The sequence below is a fragment of the Callithrix jacchus genome, chromosome 5 (genome assembly GCF_049354715.1).
Source record: "Callithrix jacchus isolate 240 chromosome 5, calJac240_pri, whole genome shotgun sequence".
Taxonomy (NCBI): Eukaryota; Metazoa; Chordata; class Mammalia; order Primates; family Cebidae; genus Callithrix; species Callithrix jacchus.
This window is the reverse complement of record NC_133506.1, coordinates 162,310,041-162,327,523: the sequence shown is the minus strand read 5'-3', so window position 1 is coordinate 162,327,523 and position 17,483 is coordinate 162,310,041. Positions and strand designations below refer to the sequence as shown.

General features: G+C 40.9%; 1 protein-coding gene and 1 long non-coding RNA gene across 23 annotated transcripts in view; one reads left to right on the top strand and one right to left on the bottom strand.

Moving 5' to 3' along the window:
- Positions 1-1,424, top strand: part of ENOX1 (ecto-NOX disulfide-thiol exchanger 1) — a 626,515-nt gene extending 625,091 nt beyond the window's left edge. For all 22 annotated transcript variants that reach the window (XM_035302562.3, XM_035302561.3, XM_035302569.3 and 19 more), the window contains one exon: positions 462-1,424. In XM_035302562.3, coding sequence (XP_035158453.1) covers positions 462-593 — 132 coding nt within the window. In that variant the 3' untranslated portion in view covers positions 594-1,424. The remainder of the gene's footprint in view (positions 1-461) is intronic.
- Positions 673-17,195, bottom strand: LOC144582791 (uncharacterized). Its single transcript, XR_013536241.1, has 2 exons — positions 1,695-17,195; positions 673-1,005 (listed from the first exon to the last, which is right to left on the bottom strand). It is a non-coding gene; the product is annotated as an uncharacterized LOC144582791 (long non-coding RNA).
- Between the last annotated feature and the right edge of the window lie 288 nt (positions 17,196-17,483).

Below are 17,483 nucleotides of genomic sequence, written 5' to 3'. Positions count from 1 at the left end.
TCATGGTCTCTGGTCCGTGAGAAAGAAATTTGGGTGGCAAGAAATCCAACCAAGTGTCCTCTGCTCCTGGCAGCGTTAAAGAAAATTGCTGTCCTTCAAACATGATGAAGAAGACATTAGTAGCTTTCCAGGGGTGGTGATGGATTTATTCTGAGCCCTCTTAAATTCCCTCCCCATCTCCTTTATATCAAGGAAGGCTGTTCAGGCGTGTTGCTTGCCAGTAAGGTAGCCATCCATATGAAGGGTGAACTTGGCACTTCCCGCCCACCCCGCCAGCTGCTCGGGAGATGGGATCATCACATTCAGTACTTCTGAACGGTCCTTCTGAAAGGACAGCCCCTGACAGCCCCGTAGAAAACTAAATGCTGTTTATATCACTGGAAAAGCTCATCCTTCCCCAATCCATTCCTCCTTTAAGACGAGTTCCTTTCCCCAAAGTGACTTTTCTTCCTTTCTAACAGATATCTGCAAATGAAATAGAAATGCTTTTGATGAGGCTGCCACGCATGTTCAAACAGGAATTCACAGGCGTGGGAGCCACGCTGGAAAAAAGATGGAAATTGTGTGCCTTTGAAGGAATTAAAACTACCTAACTGTGAAGAGCAAAACATCTCTGGAAATGAACCCATGTGAACTTGGCCAGGGCTGTGCAACGGGGGAGCAGGACGTGTGGGATTGGTCCAGCACGCAACCTTTGTGGAGACATGGAAGCCTGCCTTTAGTTATATCTGTGGCGTTCTCTTGTGAGTGGAAATGTAATTGTGTACCAGTTCCTTAAAATAAACAAAGCTTCATACTGTGACAGATTTGTTACCTATGAAAACCAAACAATGATTCCACAGTCATAATGATGGCAAAATCTTACAATATGCTACATTTGAGAATATCTCACCAAGCAGAATATTTAAAGTTAATGATGGTGTAGCGATGATTGTTGCTAGGCTGCAGACTTGTATATGTGATGTATAGCTGAAACCATTAGATGACATTTTCCTGAAAGTCTTTCTGTTTTAGTTAAAAAAAAAAAAAAGAGAAAAAAATAATTTTACAGTAAGGGAAAATCGCACCAAAAGAAAACTTGAATATGTGTCTAAACAGTTATTGTATTTTGTAAATTAAGTTATATGCTGTTCCAGGGACTTTTGCCTTATTGAAGAGGCAGAAAATATGACTGGACACATTGAGAATGCTTTATCAAGAATATTATTTTTCTAATGTAACAATTCTCCATCATAAGTTCTTTTAACATGGACTGCATAACAGTTTTCATAAAGTGTAAATAAAGGAAAAACTAGTGTTATTGTCTTGTACTTGGTATGTAACAGTCAGGTTTATGCATCAAATAAACATTCAGTAAATACTCCTGTTACAAATTTTATAGCAAAGATATTAAATTTTTTTCAATAAATATGACTTCTACCATATTGGTTTTACAAATTATTCTTTGACATATTTTATTTGTCCCTAAGAAAACTTTTTCTCATTATTTGGCCCCATGTCATATCCTACCATTTAAAAATGACTGAATATGTAAGTGACATTAAGAGATAAAACATTATTTCAAATAGGAATATATAAAAATTGTGGAGTGGAAATCACCAAGAAAGGAGATGATACAGCATTAGTATACAGCATTAGAGCAGATTTGGTAAAATAGCAGGATATAGCATCCACAACTAAAAAACAAATTGTACCTTTGTTTTGTGTTCTCCTGGGCAGTTACAATGTGGTCCATTGATCTCATCAACTTGGATTTATGCATTTGCATGTTTCCTGGAAAACACATTAGAAAAGAAACCCAGGGCCCCACACTGGGCCAGCAGTTTAGCTAGAACTTCGGTTTCCCCTCTTTATTTTAATAACAAATGGGATATGACTTTTTGTACCCTCCCTGCTATCCTACATAAAAGTCACAAAAAAGACAAATATTCTTAATTGTAATTGGAACATTTTTAAGGAAGACAGCTAAACAGTTCATGTTCTCTGATATTATAAAAAGATACTCATAATTTCCTATTGGAATAATCCGTTATTGATAAGTACCTTTACTGATCTCTGATAAACTAAGGTGCTTACTCATACCTCCCATAAATATCTACACATGGGTTTTGTTCAGGCTCAGGGTTAACGCTAATGAATATAAAGGTGAGAAAGAAAAGACCCTCTCCTTAATGTGCTCAGAGTTCAGTGTGAAGAAGACATTTTCAGCCAGGCGCTGTGGCTCATGCCTGTAATCCCAGCACTTTGGGAGGCTGAGGCGGGTAGATCACTTGAGGTCAGGAGTTTGAGACCAGCTTGTCCAACATGGTAAAACCCTATTTCTATTCAAAATACAAAAAAGAAGTAGATGGGCCTGGTAGCAGGTGCCTGTAGTCCCAGCAACTCAGGAGGCTGAGGCAGGAGAATCACTTGAACCTGGGAGGTGGAGGCTGCAGTGAGCCAAGATGGTGCCACTGCACTCCAGCCTGCATGACAGAGCCAAGAATCCATCTCAAAAAATAAGTAAAAAGAAAAAGACATTTTCCCCAAAAGTTTATATGCGATGTGATTCTGGGAACAAGAAAGATATGACAGGTGCTATGGCATTCAAACTATATGCCCATATCATATTAAACCCTACACGCCTTCCCTTACCATCAGTCCATGCCTACAGCCACCATCATCCTAACATTTAGCTCCAAGTCAGGAGACACAAATAAAGACAATAGTCAGTAAGGAGAAGACATTACTTACAGACGCTGCTATTACCGTAAAATAGAAAACCTAAGCAGTTCACCTGAAACACCAGGCAAATAGAATTCAGTAAAGTGGCTAGTTATAAAGTCATGACGTCTAATAAACACACGGGGAGGTACCACAGTCTATGCTATTTCTAATGGAGAGCATGGTGGATATTTTCAAGCATGCATCGATAGCTTCCAGTATTACCAGCAGTCACTTAGCAGAAAGACATCCTGCACAGGGTAAACCCCTAACCCTGAGCTTTGTGCTCACACAAAGCTGAGGACCTCATACTAGATCTGACAAAAAGGTATTTCCAAACATATGGATCTGAGCTCTGTAGCACAACTTTGGGGAATGAAATGGTTAATTCAGCTTCTAAAAATATTAATGTCATTGCTGGAGATATGCTTCAGCACTAGAAAAATCTATTTTGGCTGTAATTTTTTCATTTATACTTGAATTCTATTACTTGTCTAGAAATATATTGATTATATATTTTAACTTCAATTATGTGAATAATTTGTTTTTGGATTTTTTTTTAATCCTCTAAATTATTTCACAGACTCAGTCAGGTTCAGATGGGACTTTAGAGCTCATCTGGGGAAGAACTAACATCGGTGCCTATGAGGGTGGTCTGGAGTCTATGTATATCTGTCACCTCATCTCCTTTAATCCTCCTGATAACCCTATATGAAGATAATATTATCGTCCCCATTTGTCACACAAGGAAAATGAGGCTCAGAAGTTTTAAGTAATTTGGCCAACTTTGCAGTTAGTAAATTGTGAAGGGAGATTTGAGCCTAAGGCTAACTGGCCCCCAAACATATTCTTCTTTTCGGTGGTCATACTTCTATTAATAGTTCAGCCAATTCCACCCCACCTGTGAGCACAACGCCATCCAGGGCCTTTGGGTCCCTTTTTATTCTCCACGATCTTATACATGGGTAACGAGGTCAACACTCTTCATACCTTTGTCTCCTTAGAATGAGCACAATACTGAAGGTTTGGAGATCCTCGTGATCTGGCCCCAAAGACCCTTTCTAACTTGCTTTTCGTTGTTTCCCTGAATATGATTCATCTTTTTTCTTGCTTTTCTGCTTTCGTTCACCTATTTGAATGAAACCACCTTCGTCACATCTAGTCATCACAGTTCTACACAACTTTAGGTGGGAAATCAGCCTTCGTGCCCCAGCAGAAGTCATTCCTCCTGCCTCTGCACAGTCATCCCACATTGACTGTTTTTGAAGGCACTTGCCACCCAGCTGTCCTTGCCCTATTATATTACAGGCTCTTTGATGGACCTGAACACATCTCATTTACTTTGAGTTATTTCTCAAAGTGGTTTTGCTTATAAATATTTAGAAAGTAGGACAGAAAGGGATCCAAGATGTTTCTCTACCTCCAGGAACCAATTTGGCTATACATACCCAAGGGGAAAATATTACAAAATATTTGAAAAGGCTGCAAATATCTTAGATCCAAGATTCCAAGGTGGGAAACGTGAGTGAGAATGCACTGCATATTATTGAGATAAAAAGCAACCCGATGCCTCCTGAAACTTCAGACCCAGATCAATTATCGACTCTTCTATGAGGCCCTGATTCCCTCAGGAGCTCTTCTCCTGGGCTCCCCCTACTATTCATTACGTTTCTATTGCAGCCCATTGACTCTATTTTAATCGTGTTTTAATGTGGCTCTTTCCACTGCTGCAGGCAGCAGACCTCCCTTACTTATCTCTCTAGTCCCTCAGAGTCTGACATGACATAGTATTACTTATAAATAAATATTTATCACATTAATGAAAGAAGGACTCACACAGGAACTTTCTGAAGTTGCTGAATCTGAATATATTCAGGTATCAGGTCCAGCAATAGAGGCTAGAACTTTATGTCTCTCCTTTGTAGTATCTTGGCAAAACCCTTATTTTTCAATTTTTTATTGTGGTAAAATACTTATCAATTTAGCCACAGTGTACAAGTCTATGACATTAAATGCATTCACAATATTATGCAACCAATCATCACTATTTATACCCAAAACGTTTATATTATCTCCAGCAAAAATTACGTACTGACTAACCAGTAACTCTTCATCCTCTCACCCTTCTACCCTCGGGTGACTTCCAGGCCCTGCACCTCCACAGTGTGCCTATTCTAGGCCTCCCATGGAAGTGCAGTCATACCACATTTGCCCTCCGTGTCTGCTTTCTTTCACTCAGCGTGGCATCTTAGAGGTTCATCCATACTGTAGCATGTATCAGAATTTCACTTATTTTTAAGCCTGAATAATAGGCTGAGCAAGAAAAACAAGTTGCTTTTTCTTGGTAAGGGTGGGGATGTTTTACTTTGAGGTTGGTTCTTGGGTTTTTTTTGGGGGGGGGCGGGGGATTGTAGCCCTTTTCATAAAATGGCTACTGTGTTTATTTATTGGACTCAATAAAAGGTGGTTTATCCCCAAAACATAAGACCTTTTCGACCATAATACTCAGTTGCTTCTCATAAACTGAGAACATAGAGACGTCGGGTCTCTAAAATCTTATAGCTTGATTATTTTTCCATCAAAATGGTAGAAGGTTCACCTGCAATCCCAGCACTTCGGGAGGCTGAGGCGGGCAGATCACTTGAGGTCAGCAGTTCGAGATCAGCCTGGCCAACATGGCATAACCCCACCTCTACTAAAAATACAAAAATTAGCCGGGTATAGTGGCCCATTTCTGTAAATCCCAGCTACTCAGAAGGCAGGAGTATAGCTTGAACCGGGGAGGCAGAGGTTGGAGTGAGCCAAGATGGCACCACTACATGCCAGCCTGGGTGGCAGAGTGACACCCCGTCTCAAAAAAAAAAAAGAAAGCAAAAGGAAAAACTGAATACTAGTCCATTGTATGAGAACTCTTCTTACTGGCTTATATATGTTTTACTTATTACAGTAAGAAAAACTCATTAATCTGTGTTGGAAAATATTTAAATACCACATCAAAAACAAGATTTGAAAGTGTAGGGAAGCTTATTTTTAATTCGATAAACTGTTCATTTCCATTGATGATAAAAATGAAAGGTAAAAGGTAGAAAACATTGGTAGTAATTGTGTAGAAAATGAGACTGACTAAACAAATGTCCATGCGACAAACTCTGATACACAAGTTATTTTTTCTTGGGAAGGGTAGGGGATGTTTTACTTTGAGGTTGGTTCTCGGGTTTTTCTTGTGTGTGGGAGGAGGGGATTGTAGCCCTTTTCAGAAAATGGCTACTGCGTTTATTTACTGGACTCAATAAAAGGTGGTTTATCCCCAAAATATAAGACCTCTTTTACCATAATACTCAATTTCTTCTCATAAACTGAGAAAATAGAGACATCGGATCTCTAAAATCTTATAGCTTGACTTATTTTTCATCAAAATGGTAGAAAGTTCACATGTATATTAAATGAGACTGTCACAAGCAGCTGAAGGAACTGTCCTCCGTAGCGCACCACAGAGGAGCGTTTTAGACAAGCTACAGTGAGTGCGTTTATACAGCAGATCACTGCGAATACTGTCTCTCTAGTTCTGCCACCTCCAATTTCCTCCTCTACCTGCGAGTGGACTCTTTCTTCATTCCCAGGCCTCAGATGTTTGAAATGGCTCATACCGTGCAGGTGAGCACTCAGGCAGTACTGCAGTCAAGCCCAGCCCCAACATTCACCGACCTTGTGGCCAGGGCACGTTCGTTACCCACACTGAGGTGCTGGCCCCAGATCTGTAATGTGGGAATGTTAATGCCTTCGTCATAGGGTGATGATTAAATAAGACAGCATGCAAAAGCACCCCTGACACTAAGCCAGGCAGACGGAAGGCATTTGTTTCTACAAAAATAGTACTTAAACTACATCATTCCCAGCAAAGGGGACAAGCCCTTTCCCTGCTATCCGCCTATTCCTTTTCCTGACCACCGACAGTCAATCATATGCTTCTAAATACAAGGATAAAATAAGCATAAAGCAAGCATAATCTCCACCCATAGTCCATTCAACATGTTCAAGTGTAAGACTGACATTAGCAAGATCATTGTAATTCTCTAACCTGCAAAGACTTCCGCTGTGGGTCAAGATGGCCAGGGGCAGAACTATGTTATTTCTAGTTAAATAATTACAAGCTTGCTTTGCTTATTGTACACTGAAGTTTATACCCTGAACTAAGCTATGTCAAGTATCGGTGCAGTAAAACAGAAATCAAGCAGCCACAGGAGGCCGAAGGTAAAGGCCATCTGAGAGGCTGTAAAACCGTGGCGCACCTCGGGGTGGTTGCCAAGCAGGAAATCTGCTTTGGTCCACAAATGCCTTCTCAACACAGAGGCTGCATGAGGATCACATAAAGAGAACGTGTGTAAGACTCTGAGAAGGGAGGTGACCTCTGCTCACAAGATCGAGGAGGGTCTTTGCAGATGGGAGCTGGCCAGGAGGAAAAGCCTTGCAGGGCAGAGATTAATGGAACACCACAGGCTCTGTCTAGGTTCTCAGAATATGGCGTAAGCTTGATGGCTCTGTGTCCGAAATGCTCCGGAGGGGTGTGGTCAAACCTGGTGGCACCTTACCCATCAAGCTTGATGCAAATGCACCTTGGTAGCAACCAGCGGTAGAACTCAGTGTTCCAGGTTTGCTTAAGAATCACGTCTGCTACTGAACACTGCAGACCATACCTCTCCCCCTTCGCTAACTTGCCCACATTAGTTTCAAGGCCTCTCCCAATAGTTTCAGATCCTCCCCTGATCATCCCTCCTTGCTCCCCCACCCCTCAATTAACAAGTGTCTATACCTAATAAAAGCATGTGGAGCCCAGAGCTCAGTGCCAAGGCAGTTCACCAGGTACGAGAGAGTTCCTTGGACCCCTGGACCCATGCTGTGAACTTCTACTCTTGTGTCTTTATTTCCTTTTCTCACTCTTGCCACCGTCTGGACACAGGGCACCCACGCACAGGCTTGGGCTGGTTCCCAACATCCGCAACTCTTATAGGCAAATAAGTAATGACCGTCAGAGTTCTCTCATCATAGAAAAAACTGAAGCCTGAATTCGTTGTTACAGCTCCTTTCTCCTGTTTGGTGTATTTCCAATAAGCAGTAATTAGGGTCAAACACATTCAACTGTGAAGAAACTACGGCTCTGGGCTACTGCCATTGTGAATGATGGTCAACTAGGTAAATCGTATGCAAAGATTAAATAAAGTATTAATTATGGTTTTTTTTAACCCAGCAGACACATTGTCAGGAAAAATTATAGTTGTAGCTGCAATAGTATTATTTTAGAGAACATACACATCTATTATAGTCGCGGAGAGTGTCAAAGTAAAGGACTCCAGAAAATCTAGTAATTACAGACTGGTTGTGTTCATAAAATTAGCTCTTGTGGTCCAAAATTTTAGCTGTTGCCTGCTCACAAAACTGTACAGATACCCCAACAAACTCAGATGCCTGCTCTGCACATTTTGCCTCTTATATAATGTACATTAATCAGAACAGGGCTATTGACTCCATGGGAAAAACAGAAGCCTAAAAATAAATTGCAGACATTTTACAGTAGAGAATGTTACATCTTCAATACAAAGCAAAACGTGCTTAATGTACAACAGCAAGTGTGGTGCATGTAATGAAATGCATTTTTTTTTTTTTTTGCCTAGCAAATATATTTAGTGTGTGTTGAAAGTTGTAATGTCTTCTCCTGCAGAAAGAAATTTCTATTATAAAGCTCATTTGCTATTGCAGGGAGTGAAGCCCTTTTTCTTGTTTACTAAAGTAGTCTATCTTAATATCAGCCCACAACACTGTCAAGTTCACTTAAGAAGAGCTATGTGTAGATAAGAATAGGGCTGAATCAGAAACCAGAATATTCTATTTCATCTGCTTTTCATATCTGAGAAAGTGCTATGTAATTCACTACATCTGGTAGCAATCTCATTTTGGAAAACATTTTTCTTTTCAGAAGAAAAGGCTAAAAATTGGTCAATTTGAGGCTCTCATCAATAAATAAATCTTTTGCCCTTGAATATGTTTATGCGTAAGCCAGGATTTGTTTCTGTAGCATTTCTTGAGATAGAATAGCAAGTATGGTCTGGGAAGTCAAACATTATCTTAAGGTGGAGATAATGTATGAAAACTATTGTGGGTCTTTTATTAAAGAGACATTGTTACACCAAAATCAACATACCATGCGTCATTTTTAAGACTTGCAATCACAGTCAATAAAGTTTCAAATACGATTGCTATGAATCCTTAGAATAACTGTCACTGGCTAAGACTGAGCAGCAACAAAGTAGGATTTTGCACCTCACTGGTCTGTTCCTTGAGGAGATAAAGGGAACTTTGGTTCAATGTGTATCTAAGACAAGCCTTTGTAGGCTGAGCCTTTATGCAATCAGACTGTGGATAGCAGGGGACAGAGAAATCCAGACTGTGCTAGTGCTAGCCTACAGTCAACCTCTTTTTTTTTTTTTTTTTTTTTTGAGACAAAGTCTTGTTCTGTCATCCAGGCTGGAGTGCAGTGGCATGATCTCGGCTCACTGCAACCTCCCTCCCAGGTTCAAGTGATTCTCCCACCTCAGCCTCCCGAGTAGCTGGGATTACAGGCGCCCACCACCATGCCCAGCTAATTTTTGTATTTTTAATAGAGACGGGGTTTCACTATGTTGGCCAGGCTAGTCTGGAACTCCTGACCTCAGGTGATCTGCTTGCCTCAGACTCCTAAAGTGCTGGGATTACAGGCGTGAGCTACCGCACCCAGCCTAGTTAACCTATTTTTGTACTGCTGCTCTACCACGGGGGACTGGTAAATAAAGTACATAGCCTTTTGGTCGGGAGGGAATAGAGGCAGTAGAGTGAGGTGCTCAAGAGCATTCTTTTGGAATTATCCCAATTGAGAGATCATGGGCATGTGATTTAATCTCTTTGAGGTTTAATCCTGAAATGGGATAATACTAACCCTTATGGAGTAATTCTGTAATTTTATCCATTGACTAAGTAATACTAGGTCATCTAAGATTACAGAATTCTTCAAGCAAAAGTTTTCAGTCTCCGAGATTCACTGTCCCCTGCCAACTGAAAAGTGTTTCCCCTCAGAGATCACCACTAATACATCAAGTGGAATCAACTTCTTGATTCCTCCCTGGAACAACAAATGCTTTCATACAGCATAAGAGAAAATCTCCCACTTGTCTCAAGAGCTTTGAGTGTGTGGAACTAGAATTAGGGCTTCGAAGAACCCCAGATTCCTGAAGCTTCACTGAGAGGTTCTGAGAACTCATGAAACCAGTGGGTAACAGGCAAGTTCCCAACTCAAACCAGGCCTCTTAGAAGAGAGTCTCGGCAAAGACATACCTGGTATGTGTTCTCAAAATAAAATATTTCAGAGGAAATAGAACAACATCTCACTCTTGAGACAGAGAAGGGACTAGATATCGTCTCCTGGGTCCTCTATCTCCAATAAAGATGGGACACTTTGGTGGGAGAATCAAAGGGATAAAATCCGTCTTGTGCTCCTGTTTCATGTTACCTTATGGAAAGGCAACTTGGATGTTTTTATCCCACATTTCCTCAGTGTTGAGACCTGAGAAAGGACATGTGGAGAGGAGCTAAGTGCTCATTAATGCCATTTGGGATTTCTCAAACTTGGAAGTTTAAGCTGGGGCGTAAGAGCCCCCAACTCCCGCTTTGTTCTTATAACCCTTTTTCCTCTGCGTTTCCCATTTCCTTCTTTTCCCATAGGGCTTTGCTTTGTGAGTACTTACGTAACTGGCTCATTCATTAATCAGGTCACGTATAGTGACTTTCAATGAACTGAGAAGGGATACCCATTACCACACACGTATACATTCACTAATACACATGTGCACAGATGTATACGCACCCACATACCTACGCTAATAAAAACTATTGCATACACACTCATGTAGACATTACATCCGGTACAAATATATACACGTGTAGCCACATTTACACACATTCACAGCTTCACTGACATCCAGATACCTCTGCTTTTGGCATCATTTTTGATCCCTCAGGTTTTTCCCTCTCCTCCCTCGATTTCTTCTAGCTATTCACTTTTCCCAGCAGGATGACTAACTTTAGGACAAGTAAGAGAAGGTGACACTCAACCCTGCAAGTAATAAACATATGGAATTTACTTTAAAAAGATGATACTGGCAGGAAATGTAGGAGGATTGAAAATACTTCAAACAAATTTATGAAAAGGCAAAGAAACTGACACCGTTAACCCACAAGGACATCAGTGAACTCTGTTCCAGGAGGCACTGGCGCAATCTTCTAACTCAGGAATTCTTTTTTTTTTTTTTTTTTTTTGAGACAGGGCCTCACTCTGTTGCCCAGGCTAGAGGGCAGTGGTACAATCTCTGTTCACTGCAACCTCCACCTCTCACGTTCAAGTGATTCTCCTGCCTCAGCCTCCCGAATAGCTCAGATTACAGGCATCTGCTGCCATGCCCAGCTAATTTTTGTAGAGATGGCTTTTCACCATGTTAGCCAGGCTAGTATCTAACTCCTGACCCCAAGTGATTCGCCCACCTCAGCCTCCCAAAGTGCTGGGATTACAGGTGTTAGCTGCCACACCCAGCAGGAATTCGTACAGTTACACAGAAATAACTTCTATAGCATACAGAGGTTATTAACAGCACTATTTAATGGTCTATCTGTATCCGTATCTCTTGCTCTGTAACACTGAAATCTTGTCCTACTTCAACTCTGCACTTGATTATTTATGCTGCTTGGGCCAATGAGATGGCTGCAGAAGCTGGAGAAGCCCCTGTGCATTTTTGCTGGCCCTCTGGCATGCTTAGGTTCACATACTCTTGCACTTAGACACTGCTAACAAGAATGCAATGGGCCAGCCCACTGGGCTAGCCATGCCACATATGTGCAGCTGAGCCAAGTGGCCCCAGCCAAGGCCATCTGGACCTGCTGATGGCCAGTTGATTCCTCAAGAAAATATGTCAGAGACAAGAAGAACAATTCAGCCTCAATGGCTGATCTGCAGACTCATGAGCTAAATAAGTGATTGTTTAAGCCACTTAGTTTTGGGGTGACTTGTTATTCAACATTATTTGTAGCAACAAGTAACTAACATTGAAACTGTTATTCAGAATTAGGGTGCTACTGTCACCAAAAAAAAAAAAAGGCCAGAGGCTAGAAAAATTATGAGGAAACTGCTAGAAGAGGATGGAAAAACGACAACATGGGTCATGTGGTAACAACAAAAAAATGACAAAACTGCTACGTGTCAACTCAGATGGTAGAAAATTTGCCTAAAAAAACTCGGGATTTGAGCAATAACATTTCCAGGCACATTGTTGAAAGTGTCTGCTGCATACTGGTAAGATTCAACAAGAAATGAAAGGGCTAGAAAGTGTATAAGCAAATTGAGAGAGACCATAGAGGAACTAGGATTTCTTGGCTGGAAAAGAAAATTGTTTTTCATCTGTCTCTTCAGCTAGGGAGAGAGCCTCAAAGTGAAATGTAGCCTGAGACAAGGATCTAATCAAATACTTGTCTTTAAGACCATCTATTAAGACCTTGGAAAGAAAGGGGACAGAAAATGGCAGATGTCTAAGCTCAACAAATGGGCTGCTGGGAATCTTAAGAGCACTGTTTCACAGTACTTAACTTGCCCAAATAACCGTGGTTGGGTCTAGAGAGAGATTTAGCTCTAAAAGTACTGTATTGCTTTTGGCCCATTAGATTTATAAGAAACTCACAAAGTTTTGATGGTACTATATTGACAAAAGGATCACCAGTTTATACAAAGAGATACTATTCAAAATATAAGAAAACCTCTAGGTCTCTAATTACCACAATCAGGAAATAGGCTAAGATGGTTTAAACCACAGAGGAGTAGCCAAGGGGGATAGAAAAGACAACCTAGATGATACAAAACAGAGCCTTAGAAAACAATAGACTAGGGAGTCACTCCCAGGAGGCAGAACTGAGGCCTAATCAAGAATATTCCCCTCCTCTGGAAGAGAAGGTCCTGGCAGCATTTTCAAGGATGGAATTCAGGGCTGCTATGAGCCAGTACCTCTTACAAGCATTCCATTGTTTCCCTGTTTGAATGGGATTGTCTGCTATAATTATTCTGTCTTTTCTTAGCCTGTTGTTAGGTTTGAAGGCCAAATTTGTCTTTTTCACTCAGATCTTCAATTCGAAGGAACTGTACCCAAGGAGCCACATTAGGACCTGTTTTACACCTTGAGATCCTGGACCTTGAGCCTGATGCTACGATTAGATGAGAACTTGAAGGATCTTGGGAGGAGGGAGGGACTGTATTTTACATAGGGAATAAAAGAAAGAGTTGGGGCCAGAGTGTGGACATTCCACTTTCCTATCTGTTTCAATTCTTGTATCAGCTTTACACTGCTATACATAATGCTCTATAACTGACCACACAAAAATGAGTAGCTTAAAACAGCCATCATGTACTGGCTCACAGGCCTACAGGTTTGTGATTTAAGTTGGAAATTTCTCCTGATCTTGGTTGGACTCACTTATATATTTTCTAGGTCAGCTGGCTCTCAGCTGAGACTCCATTTCTGGTGGTGGTTGGCTAGTGGTTGGCTTGGGGCAATAAGGTCAAATGACCTCAGCTTTGTCAATTCCAGTCTCCCCCACATTCTTCCAGCAGGTTAGCATATGCTAACCTAGCATATACTCATAGTTAGCATGTGGTAATCTAGCGTATACTCATAGTTAGCATATGCTAACCTAGCATATACTGAGAGTTATCATATGGTAACCTAGCATATACTCATAGTTATCATATGGTAACCTAGCGTATACTCATAGTTATCATATGGTAACCTAGCGTATACTCATAGTTATCATATGGTAACCTAGCATGTACTCATAGTTAGCATATGGTAACCTAGCATGTACTCATAGTTAGCATATGGTAACCTAGCGTGTACTCATAGTTATCATATGGTAACCTAGCATGTACTCATAGTTATCATATGGTAACCTAGCATGTACTCATAGTTATCATATGGTAACCTAGCGTGTACTCATAGTTATCATATGGTAACCTAGCGTGTACTCATAGTTATCATATGGTAACCTAGCATGTACTCATAGTTATCATATGGTAACCTAGCATGTACTCATAGTTATCATATGGTAACCTAGCATATACTCATAGTTATCATATGGTAACCTAGCATATACTCATAGTTATCATATGGTAACCTAGCATGTACTCATAGTCATCATATGGTAACCTAGCGTGTACTCATAGTTATCATATGGTAACCTAGCGTATACTCATAGTCATCATATGGTAACCTAGCATATACTCATAGTTATCATATGGTAACCTAGCGTATACTCATAGTTATCATATGGTAACCTAGCATATACTCATAGTTATCATATGGTAACCTAGCGTATACTCATAGTCATCATATGGCAACCTAGCATGTACTCATAGTTAGCATATGGTAACCTAGCATATACTCATAGTTATCATATGGTAACCTAGCGTGTACTCATAGTTATCATATGGTAACCTAGCATATACTCATAGTTATCATATGGTAACCTAGCGTATACTCATAGTCATCATATGGCAACCTAGCATGTACTCATAGTTAGCATATGGTAACCTAGCATATACTCATAGTTATCATATGGTAACCTAGCGTGTACTCATAGTTATCATATGGTAACCTAGCATATACTCATAGTTATCATATGGTAACCTAGCATGTACTCATAGTCATCATATGGTAACCTAGCGTGTACTCATAGTTATCATATGGTAACCTAGCGTATACTCATAGTCATCATATGGTAACCTAGCATATACTCATAGTTATCATATGGTAACCTAGCGTATACTCATAGTTATCATATGGTAACCTAGCATATACTCATAGTTATCATATGGTAACCTAGCGTATACTCATAGTCATCATATGGCAACCTAGCATGTACTCATAGTTAGCATATGGTAACCTAGCATATACTCATAGTTATCATATGGTAACCTAGCGTGTACTCATAGTTATCATATGGTAACCTAGCGTGTACTCATAGTTATCATATGGTAACCTAGCATGTACTCATAGTTATCATATGGTAACCTAGCATATACTCATAGTTATCATATGGTAACCTAGCGTATACTCATAGTTATCATATGGTAACCTAGCGTATACTCATAGTCATCATATGGCAACCTAGCATGTACTCATAGTTATCATATGGTAACCTAGCATGTACTCATAGTTATCATATGGTAACCTAGCATGTACTCATAGTTATCATATGGTAACCTAGCGTATACTCATAGTTATCATATGGTAACCTAGCGTATACTCATAGTTAGCACCTGGTAAATGCCAAATGACAACATTAAGCATACCCTGAGAATGACCCTGTATGGCAGGTACAACTGAATGTGTGTTCTAAGCCAGGGGTTTCAGGAGTGGCCAATCCGGAGATTCATTCCTTGTCTATGAGGAACATCTGGGCTCCCTGCCTGTCCGGTGGAACATGCGCTGTATGGGGTATTTGAGTTCCATGAAAGCTGCCAGGTGGAAGTTGTCAGGGAAAAGGTGAAAAGTGAAAATGCTATATAAAACACGTTTTTGCAAGCAGCTGTGGTATTCCTGCCCAGCCCACCACCACTAATCCATGCAAATATTCTGTCCAGCCCATTGCCAGTGGACTCTCACCCCCGTATGTAGGACCCAGTAAAATCTCACATCTCATTCACTGGCTGTGGGTCTCTTCTTCAGCCTCCGGAACCTGGTACCATCCCCAGTGGAGTCTATAGGGGTTCGGTACAATAGTTATGATGAGGAGGCCGGGAAAATTAGGATCTGTGATTATAAAGAGCAGCAAGACAGCAAACCTCAATGCACAAGAACTTTCTCAGTTTCTGCCTGCATCACGCCTGTTAACCGCTGATCAGCCAAAATAAGTCACATTTCTGAGCCCAGAAACAAGGAGTAGACACATCAATATAATCAACCTACCATAATTCCCAAACTGTGTCCCATGGAAACTAGCATCCCACAAGATGTTATCAGATGTTCCACTTCAAGTTCTATGGTCATACATATTTGTGAAATGTTGCTTATTACATTCTCTTGTAAGTCATAACCATTCACCTATTGAAGGCTCTAAGAATTCCTATTCTGTTTATCTTGATTTAACTGATGTCTCCTACAATTATTTAGCCATGAAACACATTAATTATTGAAAAAGTTAAACACATGTTGAAAACAAGTGTTCCGTGAGTCACTGTCTATCAGCAGTCTATGTTACAAAAAGCCACTGGAATAATTGCATTACAACAAGGAGCTTCAAGAGGCCTAGAAGTTTTCATGACACAGGTTATTTTCTCTACATTCATACGAGAAAACCAAGAATCAGAAAAGTTAAGCAAGCCCCACAGAAAAAGAACAGCCAAGCTGCGCTGCATCCTCACATCGGCCTGACCCCAAACACCATCATCTTCATCTCCCTACCTGTCAAGGGTGGAATGTCACACACCATGACAAACGGCAGGCAGAGCGTCACAGGGCGACGGTCTCATAGCCAGGAAACTGCCTTTAGTTCCAGCTTAGCCACTGACTAAGTGATCTTGAGTAAGTGACAGCTTCTTAAACACTTTCGATAGGAAACACCATTCTCTATGCTCCCATACAGCTAGAAGAATCTGGAAAATATGTTTGTGAACTGGTCTTTGGGACACAGGAATCTTCAGAGGCTTCCCCATGTGCCACAATAAAAATGACCTCAAACACACTGCCCTGTCATAAATCTGGACCTGAACATAACAAATTCATTTTTTAATTTGTTTATTTCAATAACTTAAGATGTTCAAAATATCCTTCAGGCTGAATCTCTTTCCTTGTCCTTTCTAATTTTCCAGTGAAATCTCAATGATGTATTCCAGTGAGGGTCTATTAATATTCTGAGGAAATACAATACCTGCACCGCAGACTCTAATTTTAGAACATTCATCACTGAGATGGTTTTCTCCTTCCTGTCCTAATTTTATTTTCAGGTTGTCAGCCTGCTGAACTATATTAAAGAAGGAGGTGACTTTCCTCTATGAAACATTTCTTTCTTGAGGTCCTGCCCTTTGTTAGGAATGGACGGAAGCCCAGGACAGGGAGGAGCCACAGCCCTTGACCACAGTCTGCACTTTAACTGAGGAGATCAAACGAGGAGCCGGAAGCCCCAGCTGAACAGCGGGAACAAAGTCACTTCATCAAAGCCATTTTACTGTCATGGACGCGGTCCTGGCTCTGTTACCATCATGCTGAGGCAATAGGTGAATTGGTCTCAAAGTCATTTCCAAATAAATTCGGAAATACCTGGTTTGGATGAGGCAGCACCCACAGCACCACACAAGACATTCAAGCAAATCTGGTGTCTTGGAGGAAACATCCCGAATACATCTGAGCCTCCTGTTCTCCAAGAAGCAATGCGACTCCTATGCTATTATTACCAGCAATATAACAGTTCGTTCCAGGGCTGCTTACTCTTCCTGTAAGGCACGGAGGGCCTCCGCAGCAGGATTTCTCAACCTCGGCACTACTGACATTCTGAGCCAAGTGTTTTCCTGTGCATTGTGGGATGTTTGGCAGCTCTAGATGCCCACTGGATGACTGCAGCAACCCCGGTCCCCTTCGTGACAATCAGATTCCAGACATTTCCAAAGGTCCCCTGGGGGAAAAAATCTCCACTGGCTAAGAAGAATTGCTCCAGAAAGAAAA